Genomic DNA, 11901 nt, shown 5'->3' with positions numbered 1-11901 from the left:
CAATTTTCAATTTTGACTAGATAAATTTACCTACAAAACTCTATATGATAGTAATGGTACATTTAACATAACTTCTAATGATACATATTGTACAAGAACGAAGCTAAAGAAGCTATCTGAAGACATTTTTTTTTTCCTAAAATCTTATTTTAAAAGAAGTTTCAATTTCAGATATATATGTTTACTAAAAAGTCTTTTCAAAATATTCTTGAAAAATACTTCTTGTACACTAGTGTACATCCCTCACATCCTCACATGATGTGAGGGGTCTGTAACACTCTAATGTACACGTAGAGGGGTCTGTAACACTTTAGTGTACACGGAGCATCCTTCAATATTCTTATTGTTGTTTCACCCTCAAGATTCTCTTCAAACTTTAACTACCAAGTTCAAGGGTATTATCGTCATTGAAATCAAATATGAAGAAATGCATAGGCGTGTCAATATAAATTTCAAACGACTAAAAATGAAGATATTTCATATTTTTATTACAACCGAACGTAGGCTTCTTAGGCAACCGCTAGAAGAAGGCGAAACAACAAAAGGCCAAATTAGTAACAAAGTTTACCGGATAATTGGATCGCCGGAGCGCCGGTGCCTTCGTTATTGGCTACATGGCGGCGTTAAAATTGTTCATACTGTCCATATTTCTATCCGTAGTCCTCACGCACATCAAAGCCGATGCTGATGATGATGTCCAATTACTCAAATCGGACGGATATGATTCCGTCCTGCTAGAACAGCTCAGGAACAAGATCGGTGCTCTTGGTTAGTAGTCCGCTTTAAAAATTATTTGTCATTATTGTACTTTTCGTGAAGAGCCCATTTGAATTATGATAATTAATGGGCAATTCATTTTTTAGCGTGAGATTTAACCCGCTCTTACGTTTGGAGTGATGTTGGTATTTATTCTTTTTCGATTGTACTTTTAGTATTGAGCTTAATCGAGTGATCTATGTACAGAGGAGGTTTAACTTACCAAATAGAATTCACAGTGGTTTAACATGTCTACGTGTGGCAATTGTGCGCTTATGTTTGCGCTTGAGTATTGATGTTTTGGGAAATAGACTCCAATGAAAGGTAGCAATTCTAAAAATCACGTCTTTGTGGGTCGGCTATGGTCCTTGAGTTTTCTCCCTGTTCTTTGATTTAAGACTCGTATGTAACTGCTACATGGGTGAGTATATGTTATGCTTGCATAATGTGGCCATGTGTGTGAGCACCAGGTTGATTATATTTTGGGAGTGGCGGTTGTGTAGTTCACGAGGTATATTGAGATAGTTATTGAAAAATGGCTTGTTAATGTTGGATGTGTTTTATAGTAGGAGGACTTTGTTTGAAAAGAAGATCAATTGAAATAAGGTTTCCGTGCTTAGCTGTCCTCTTTTACGTTTACTAGGTGCTTGTTTGTTAAAGCTAAAATTTTCAATTTTAATCACATATTTCTTGGGACCTACAATTTTATCATCTTTCCAACCTTTTATCAAAATCTGCTAGAACTTTTATCAAAAGCTTTGTCACATAGGCCCTATATTTCAGATGATTTATGCAACTGAAAGGGAAGGCAAGTCTAATAGTTCTCAAGACAGAAGATTGCAGCAAAATTTGCGATGTATTTTGATATTTTCATCAACATTTTGTACGGAGTAGAAGCCAATAATAAGTTTTTGCCTTTTAACTAGACAAAGAAATAAAAATTGCCTTTGCCTTGCATACTATAGAAAGGGAACATAGGAAATCATTGTCTGGAAAAATAAACAGGACTACTTAAGTAAACATGCCAGGAGCAATATGATAGGTTCCTGTGCTGTTGTAGCTGTTGCAGTACTGAAATGGAGCCTGTGGTTGCCAAAGTTAGTTTTTATGGATTAGATTTGAGAGGTACCAGCTACTACGGCTGATGCTTGAGGTAACTGGGATGTCCAAGGTTCTGCCGGCTGCTGATGAAATTGGAGATAACTGGAATAGTGCTAAAGAATTGCAGAATTGAAGCTAGATGAAATATATTGTTTTATTGAATTGCTGAGAACTTAAACATCTGTAAATGAACTGATGAAATGAAACAGAATTTGAAAGACACTCCAAGGCATTCGAGAGGCCTTGATCTCTCCTCACTTTTCTAACAAAATTCCCCGAATGAATTCTCCCCCAGCCCCCCATGACATTTATAGATTCTTATCATATCTCTATTCTCCATTTTACCCCTTTGCTAACTAATTAGTGGAACGCTCTAGAATTTGAATTAACAACTTGTATGATTGAATCATATAGGAGTTGGGATGCTATCACAATACTACTAAAGAGTGGAAGCAAAACCCAGAACAAAGGTAAAGTAGCTTCTAGGGTGCATTCAAGCTGACAGGGTAGGACCGGTAGGTGGTTGAGGACTATGCCAGTAAACTCAGTTGTGGTGGAAGTCTATGATATATCAGCTAGATTCATAAACTTTCTCTTCGATTTTAATTTTTCAATTTACCTTTGGGAGAGGTGTGGATTGTGTGTTTCTGCAATATTACACCGTTTAAGAACAGTCGAGTTCACCAATGGTGCTCTCCAGTAGATTACTTCCTTTCTACCTGTAGAGCTTCTTACAGAGGTGGACCAGCAACCGTCATTTCTTGATCTGCACCTATTTCCAAAGGCTGAGTTTCCAAACTATCTTATTCAATGGAAGTTGACACCAAAAATCCTCAAGCCTTTTTTTACTTATCGGTAAAGACATTATTCCAATTTGGAAACTGTTTTATCGTGTAAGCATCTCCTATGTAAAGAATCTAGCAGAAATAAATGAGATTGTTAATAGACTAACCTGTTTGGTTGTATCCACATCCTCGGTTCAGGTCACATATAACAAAATTATTTGATTGCATTATTCTTTTAGTAGTGGAAGCTGATTGCAGTTGTTGATTTCTCACACGTTTCTTGTACCTGAAGAGGCTCGTTTTGAGGAGAAAACTCAAGAAGTGAAAGACAAGGATGAGGTGATTGCTGCAAAGGAGAAGACAATTAAAGAAAAATCAGACAGCATTGTGTCATTGCTCAGTGAAATCACATCTCTACAAGTGAGGCATCAAATTCCCTAAATTCAGCCATTGCTATCGTTTTATATCCTTGACACTCCTCTACATGCTGAAGACTTAATTTCCGTTGTGATGATACGTGAGCTTTTATATGTTTTGATTGTTTCTTAGGGAAAGGGAAGATCAAATGCGGAGGAGCGGGTGGGGAGGGCACATTCACAAGCTGGTGAATTAGAAAAGCAAGTGGAGAAACTCAAAATAGAAATTGAAACTAAAAATAAGGAGAAGGAAGTGTTGAAAGCCCGAGCAACTGATGCCGAAAGGAAGGCATTTGAATTGAATTCTAAAGTTGAGAATGTAAGTTGTTTTTTGTTTACTGTTTCCTATAGATTTACATATAACAGTGATTTTAGATATTATATTTTTCTTTCTACCAATTGCAGATCTGAGGTTGCGAAGTCATATTCTATCAGTAATCTACTTGTTTGAATTTTATTTATTTATTTTTATTTTTATTATTTTTTTAAAGATTGGGGAGCCCTAATTATGTTCTGAGGGAAGCACATGAACAAAACTAATGTGGCATGCTGTTAGACTGCTTAGTGTAATAAAAAAAGAAAATCTATTCCAAGAAGTGGAGGTGACACTAATCGAGGATAAATTAAGCGGCTCTATCTTAGATTGTTGGGGCAGTCTTCCTTAGACCTAAAGAGGCTCATGTTCACAAGTTTTAATGTGATCTCACTCGAACATTGTTGGAAGAGAAGGGGTCTAGTTGGTTTTGATTTTCCAGCATATGTAGCAATAAATTGAACACTAAACCTAACAGGGTGGTAAAAATGATTCATGTTGCTGATTCCAGATTTATTGTGCATAAAGTTCGTTGGAGATGGATGAAATTGATTAAAAGATTCTCTGAAGTGACACGAGCTATCAAGAGCTAAAATGTTTATAATTGAGTATGATGGTGTAAAGCCGCTAACTAATTTGTGATCCTGTGTGATTATATAATCTCCATGTCAATATTGGCAAAGCTCGAAGTGTCTAGAGGCTAAAAAATATGATGCCACTCGTTTGACTCATGTTTCCTAATTTTGTAACACTTGTATAACTTCAAATTTTATAAGAGAATAGGAACAATAAAGTTGGAATTGTTAAGAAGAAAATTGATGGATTAATGAATAAGAAATTAAGAGATTCAGAAGTACCGTTGATCGTAAAAGGTTAGACCAGACAATAACATGGTCCACGTAAAAAGAAGGAAATAAAGGAACGTTGGCAAGTTGATCAAATTTGTGTATAGTGTTTTTATGGAGTACATCCAAGTCTTGTACCAGTTACACTTATGAAATACAAGAGTGGAATAATTAATTTTTTAATAGTTATACTGCTTTTTATGGAGAATGCCATTCTTTGTGCAGCTTCAAAAGATTATCGATGAAGAGAAGACCAAGTTGCGTAAAACTGAACGAGCATTAAAAATTTCTGAGGTATGTCATACTTAGCTTCTTTTGAAATTTGTTTACACATAGATTGGGATGACCTATTGCAAAATTTTTCTATATGTATTCGGTGCAGGAGGAATTGATGAAGGCAAAGTTTGAAACAACGTCCAAAACTAAGGAGTTGATGGAGGTTAAACTCTCTGAATCATTTATTTTTTCTTTGATGCTGTGTTTATTTTGCATTACCATTCAACTATCTTTAATTTGCGATGAATAACTTAATGCTTATTTTCCCTTTCCAGCTTCCTTTTGGTCGAATAATAATTAAGTTGCTCATTAGCGAATCTTAGTTACTTTTGTTATTTTTAAGTAAATTTTTCTGTCAATTTTGTCTTCACCTTTATTTTAGCTTTGTCTATATATTGTGATAATTTGTACCAAATCTTTCCATTGTGCAAGAAATTGACACGCCCTGGTCATTGGAGAGCGTCAATCTGATGCTTGGTTCATGTTGATTGGGATAATGTAGTCTTCAGTTAGATCATTTGCTGAAAACCTATGTTGATTCATTACAACAAATCAATTTGTGAGTGGTCCAAAGTGTTAAGGGCTTAATCCAATTAGGAAATGACCAGATTTAGGTGCTCATATTATGATTACATGATATCGTGCAGATATTTTAATAATAACAACGTATTTAGTTTTTACTATATAATATGTTCATTTACAAGAGTAGGTATAGCAATTTGAATCCAGAAGCAAAGGGAAATAATGATTTGGAAATCATGTTTACAAACAAGCAATTATCTTGATTCTTGAAAGAAAAATATAGAGAACGTAGATGGAACAAATGATGTAATGGATATAAACTTAAGGTAAAGAACTAATGGAAGCTTATAATTGATTTTTACTTTTTGTTCCCCTTAATTTTCTTATGAAATTTTTTCCATGATAAAGTCAATATCCTGAATTGGCGCTGTTACTTTCAGTAAAAAACTACCATATTACATATACATACCCATAGAGATGTGCTGCTCGTATTTCTGCTGTCAACTACCTGAATATGCTGCTATTGTTTTTTGCATTTCAAGCAGCAGGGTGCAATTTCGTATGGAGAGATTTATTGCACATTTTGTTTTCTGATTTTCTTCTCTTTAAACGTTATCATATCTCACACATAACAAGAATCTTCACCTGAAATACTTCCTCCCTGTAGCTGTTCAATATCTCCATAATGCTAGTTGGTATCTTTAAAACTTCCATTCGGGCTATGGACGTGAATAATTCTCTATGAATGTTCCGTTATTCCCTTTAAATATGTTATATTTTTAAGAACAGGCTTATTTCTTTCTTTAGGTGTAATAGACCTTAGCACAATCTTATTGCATTTTAATGTTCTTCAATTCCTGATATATAATTAGGCTCATGGCGCATGGCTTCCACCTTGGTTTGCAGCTCATTTGATTCATTACCAGGTTTTTGTTTTGAGTTTATCGCCCCTCTTAGCGGCATGTACATATTAGTGGACTCTCCTCATGCTCTATATTTGTAATTTCAGTCACTTCTGGAGAATAACTGGAAAATGCATGTAAAGCCTGCTCTGGATGTGGCACTGCAAAAGGTAGCATCCAAGTTGCAATATGTATATAAAGATTTTCTATTAGCCACTGTTCAAGTGTAGGAAGGTGTTATTCTACTTATTAGATGATATATATTTGGCTTCTGAATGCACGATCATTAATGTCTATGTATGTGCTTGTTTCAGGGTGCTGAGAAGAAGGCCCAAGTTGAAGAGTGGACTGCACTGCATGCTGAAACATTGAAAACAGTATGTCAACTAGTACTTCTGATTGTTAGTGATCAATTTGCTTTCTGTTAAGGTTCTAACAGGGAAAAACAAAGAAAGGAATATGTATAAGCTAAACTCTTATTGAATGCTAAAAATGATTACAGAAAAAGAAGATAACTTATAGTCATTCGAGAGGACTACACTCTCGTAAGCCTCACTTTCACTCACTTAATTCCTCCCCTCTACCCTACACGTTGCCTTTCTATTTATAGATCATTTCTAACTAATTGTATATTCTTCTAAATTCTACTGGGCTCTTCTAGAATTGGAGGCCTATCACTTTCATCAATGCAGATGCGAGAAACAGATTGTCACGTGCATTCTTAATTAGGCTGTTTAAAAGCCATTTTATTTTAGTTGGTTGCCCATTAGTCATTTATAATCGCATTGTTTTGGTATATCATCTTTTTGCATTATTATTGATCTCATAAAAAATGTGGAACTCGCATAAATTGTCATATTGCAAAATGAGAAAAGTTCTATAACTTTTTGGTAGAAATCACTCATGGTTGAGTGTTTTTGATGAGTTTTGTTCATTTTATTTCCTGTAACTTTGAATTTTGATGCTTCCTTTGTTCCCTTTCCGTGTGAAGAGATGGATCCCGGTCATAAAAGAGCGGTGGGTAGTTATAACCACCAAGGCTGAACCACATGTGAAAATGCTAAACACAAAAACTCTTGAGATATATAAGGTTTCGAAGAACACCATAGCTCCACATATCGTCAAAGTTCAGGAACTTGCTGATCCTTATTTTCAGGTGAGATTATTTACTTGACTCCTTTTTGTTTACCATCTGTATCTTCAGCCAATTTAAGTCTACCTAATTGGAGTGCAGGAATTAGTGAAAGTAAGCAGACCATATATTGATCAAGTTGCCACTGCAACTAGACCTCATGTTGATAAAATACATACTACTTTAAAGCCATATATGCAGGAGGTAGTTCATACTTCTGGAAAATTCTTAGAATCGGCAACTACATACCATCATAAGGTAAATTTTTTGTTATTATAGTCCTATATACTTTCTGCATTACAAATTTACATTTTTGATTGATTGTTTGCAGTTCTTTAGGTGCTCCATGTTACTTGAATATTGAAATTTGACTTGGGTCAACACTTAGTACCACTGTACTTTTCCCTCACTCACTAACTTGGACACTCACTGGACACCACCAAAATCCAAATGCTGAAGAATGAGTTTTGAATGTGTGTTTGGTGGCCCAATCGAAAACCACCTCAATAAGTTTTTCTTTTGTACAATTCTAGATTAGCTCAATAAACTAATGGATGAATGATTCTCAGTTTGTGGTGTCTGTCTTTTTTTTTTTTTTTTCTGGGTTGTAGCCCCTTGGGTCATCATTACTGAATTTTCTTCTGGTTTTAAAGAAATTATTATTCCATCCATACCTGAAATTCCATCATCAGATTAACACCACCATCATAGCCAAATCAGATTAACACCACCATCATAGCCAAAATCCCCAAAACCTAGTCTTGGTAACTAAAAACAGTTAAACACCACTACAGGACTCTAAACTCCAAAAACCACCATGGTAGAATAATTCAACTGAAACATAACAACACCTCAACTGGTGAAATATATGGGAAACTGGCATGGTTTGACTAGTTAAGAGAGTCAGAGGTTGCAATATCTGTGAGAAAAAAATGCTGACAGATCTCCTGTTGCTTGTAATAAAATTTCTGAGGATTAATATATTGTTTAATTGCTTGCAAAGAAAATGGAATTAATTGCTGAAACAGTTGAATGGATAACAGAGTAAAGCGCTTCTCAATTTACAAATGGGTTGCATCACTTTGGTGTACAAACAGTGAAATATTATCTGGAAATAGTACCTATTTGAGATAAGAATGGTTTCTGGACCAATGGTTAGGGATCAACACATTACACCCACCACAATTTCATACAGTTGAATTCTGTTTAAAGTTGTGTAGCAGAGAGCAGAATTTGGAACAACAACTTTTACCCGTGAAACCAAATGTATACATTAACATTGTTGGACCAACTTCAATCGAGGTAAGATCTATGACTCATCCCAAGCAACTGTTATAAGACCTTGAAACCCCACATTCATAAAATAAAGTCAAAGTGAAATTTCTATTAATTAAATAATTCCTAAAAATACTCAACATTTCGGGCAAAGTTTATCATATCTGTCTATCTTGGAAGAATGAGCTTCCAGGTTATTGAAAATTACCTTCCTTTGGGGATTTTGTCGGTTTTATTTTTGTTTATTTATTTATTTATATATATATATTTTTTTTTTTGGGGGGGGGGGGGGGGGGTTAGGGTGAATAGTAAACATAAAACTTACAAAAACGACACATTCAATTCTTGGAGAGAGAAAATTTTAAGAGACTTTAGGGTGCATCAATAAGGGTTTCTAAGAGTAGTATGACTATTGTACACTGATGTTTTCCCCATCAAACCATAGGAAGTTGAATATGATTTTCCATGTTACTTGAATAGTTTGTCAAGTACTCCTGTAAGAATCAGCAGTAGATGCCTTATTCCATATTCAGCCATATAATAATTACATGGGATCATCTTATTATTTCAATGTACTTTTCTCACATGAAGGTTCAGGATACCGTCCAAGAAAAACTGAAGAGTCACGAACTTACAAAACCTCTTGCAACAAGAGAGCTGGTTTGGTTTGCTGTAAGTTCTGTATGACTTTCGAAGGTCCTGATTCCATTTTTTCTTTGTCAAGATCAATATATAGGTTTCTGTGTAATTGACATTTTATGTTTGGTAGGCCTCTGCTGTACTGGCTTTGCCCATCATAATTCTGTTCAAAGTATGCTCAGCCATTTTCTGGTTAGTTGTTTGACATCCTGCTGTTTGTTGGTGTTGAACATTTTCATGTAATTGATAAAAGGGGGAATATGAGTCTCCAACATCTCTAGATTATTATGTTTGGTACACAATGGTGCTTCTGTTTATTTTCTAATTTTGTCAAGTACAGCACAATTCATCTAACTGGACTAGCCGTAAGTTTTATCTCTGTGTTAGGAATTACAGTTCTAACTTCATATTGCAGTAAAAAGGTGAACAGGCCTGTACAAAATGGTAACCCTAATCATTCACGTCGGAAGGCCAAGCAGGGACACCCAGACAAGTGAAGCACTGAAGTTAAATTTAATTTTATATGCTAGGTATGCTGGTTGACCTCTAAACGGAACTCATTTAATGCTATTGGAATGATATGACGATTTTCATGAAAGTTGAAGTATACATGCATATTTATATAGTGTACATAAACAACAAATATTTATGGGTACAGAGTTGATACCAATTTTATCAGGGAATAAGTATTCAGTTAGCTGTATTTGTATACACTCAACTTCACCAAACCTCAACCCTTATCACAACTCCTCTATACGGATCCTCACTTTCACTTGCTCAATCAAGGGCCATCTGCAGTGTTATACCACAACTATTCGTATAATTTTTAACCACCTCATCTATATGATTTTAGCTCAACTTCTTCCTCTAGATTTACCATGTATACTTGTTCTATCACTTAAACCAATTGATCATCCAGCAGTCTTTGTTAAATATGCCAAGATAGTCTCAGTAGGTTCTCCTGCAATTTTTCGGAGGCTTGTGACCTCAACCAATTCACGTTTGTTCTTTCTAATTTTCAATCTCAACTACGCTTGATTTATGTAAATGCAATTTCTTAACAGTGCATATATCATCCTTGGTCTTACAGCAGTCTCATGGAGTTCTCCTTCTGATCTTATAAAAATCTGTGGATCACACAAAATTCCACGAGGAGTCCACTTATATCGAACCAACTCTAATTCTTTGAGTAATTTTCTTCCTGATATCCCTTCATCAATATCAGTCCATTTACAATCCTAGACTTAACCCTCATGAAGCACTTGATGCCGAGGTCTTAGTATATGAAGTTTGACTCTGGTAAGAAAATATGGTGTATTTATCCAACAGTCGTGTTGGTGTTGCGTATTGCACCAATTGTTGATTATTTCTCTCTTATATATTCCATCCAGTAGCATTACCTTCTTTCTTTACCAAAAAGCACGAGCATCCACATGCTTGAAGACTACCGGAAATAAGGAACTAGAGAATTGTTGAGATATACATCTTTGATACACATACAGTGAGATATTTTGTGGGGGTTCTTGATTAGGAGAAATGGTCTGCTATTTATGCACAAGTAATTGTATTGAAATTTGGACAAAAGAATGCACTTCGAATAAGGGTATTCTGCCTTAGCTCATATTTAGCTGTTTATACTTCTTTGCAATTCTGCACTGGATTATGATGGTCCTTATCAATCGATATTCATATTTATTTTCTTTACGTTATTTTGCGCAGATGATATTGGCTTTTCCCTGTGGGTTTTGGAACTTTAAGAGCTGTAGCTGTATCGGTTCAAATTTTTGTATGTGAAAAAGAAAATGGGATGTGAAAATTCCAGTCTGAAATATTTTACTCGTAGCTTCGGTTAGATTAGGAATCCATGTATCATGTAACTGTCATCTCCGTTCTCATGTAATATATCTTCTTGTTGCTGTTGAACTTTTTCAAACCGCGGTTCTAAACAAACAATTTTCTTCACTTGCTTATAAATTTAGGCTATTTTTGGTGCAACGGATTAATCCGTATAAAGGATTTATTAGTATAAAATTACAATGGATAGTATTAGTAGATGGTATTATGGTAGATTGAGGTGAATGGTATCGTCAATATTTAATTGAAAAGATCGTTATTTGCATTGTTTAATATGGAGCTGAGTTTAGATCGAATTTTAAAAAAAAAAAGAAAAGAAGGGAAAAGTTCAAAAAATCAGGTATTAATTATGGGCCAATTCAAATTTTGGGTTTTTTTTTTTTTTTTTTTTAAGTTTCGAAATTCAAAATTTAGATGATAAATAAATAATTAAATATATTTTATTAACTAAATATATTAAGGTTAGAATTATATAATTAATGATTACGTGTGCATTCTTATAGATCATAATTTATTTATTGGTCACGTATTATTAAATTAATTGAACACATTATTTCATAGCCACGGTAAAAAGAAAGTTTATAGATCACAAATTATTTTTCAATCACAAATTATTGAATTTTTAGATCACAAATAGCCGAACAGTTGGTTAGATGCCACTGGCACCACAGCCACGAAAGACGACCACCATAATTACAGCTTAATAGTGTTATCATCACCAACACAGCCCACTGTCAGCAACACACCCACCACCAACCACCAGCCATTTCACCAACACAGCCCACTGTCAGCAACACACCCACCACCAGCCACCACCAGTCCATTATCACCGTTTCCAACAAACTTCCATTTTCAACTTTATAACCACCACCACCACCACCACGACCAACAAATCATCAATTTCAACTATAGACCACCACTGCCACTGTCAAACTACAACTGCCAGATCTACCGCCAAATTCAACAAAAATCACTCAAACTGTCAGATCCACCACTGCCGCCGCCGCCGCCAACAAAAATTGCAACCACCACCTGTCCAACAAAACCACCGCATTGCCTTAAATTCCCAACCAAAAAAAAGAAAA

The 11901-nt window shown here is 35.1% G+C and overlaps 1 protein-coding gene across 2 annotated transcripts; it reads left to right on the top strand.

The window, feature by feature from the left end:
- The first annotated feature begins 478 nt into the window (after positions 1-478).
- Positions 479-10924, top strand: LOC111373034. Of its 2 annotated transcripts, XM_022995486.1 has the most exons (14): positions 480-768; positions 2935-3062; positions 3192-3377; positions 4442-4510; positions 4599-4655; positions 5887-5940; positions 6024-6086; positions 6231-6293; positions 6908-7072; positions 7151-7306; positions 8915-8995; positions 9093-9154; positions 9378-9492; positions 10682-10924. In XM_022995486.1, the coding sequence occupies exons 1-13, from the start codon at positions 615-617 to the stop codon at positions 9457-9459; spliced, it is 1320 nt and encodes a 439-aa protein (XP_022851254.1). In that variant the 5' UTR covers positions 480-614; the 3' UTR covers positions 9460-9492; positions 10682-10924. The 2 variants fall into 2 exon arrangements, with proteins under 2 accessions (XP_022851255.1, XP_022851254.1); XM_022995487.1 differs by lacking the exons at positions 8915-8995; positions 9093-9154; positions 9378-9492; positions 10682-10924 and adding an exon at positions 7380-7972 and having other exon boundaries at positions 479-768.
- Positions 10925-11901: the final 977 nt, after the last annotated feature.

This window comes from Olea europaea, unplaced genomic scaffold (assembly GCF_002742605.1).
Source record: "Olea europaea var. sylvestris unplaced genomic scaffold, O_europaea_v1 scaffold1063, whole genome shotgun sequence".
Lineage (NCBI taxonomy): Eukaryota > Viridiplantae > Streptophyta > Magnoliopsida > Lamiales > Oleaceae > Olea > Olea europaea.
The sequence above is the reverse complement of the archived record's forward strand: the minus strand, read 5'-3'. Positions and strand labels throughout refer to the sequence as shown.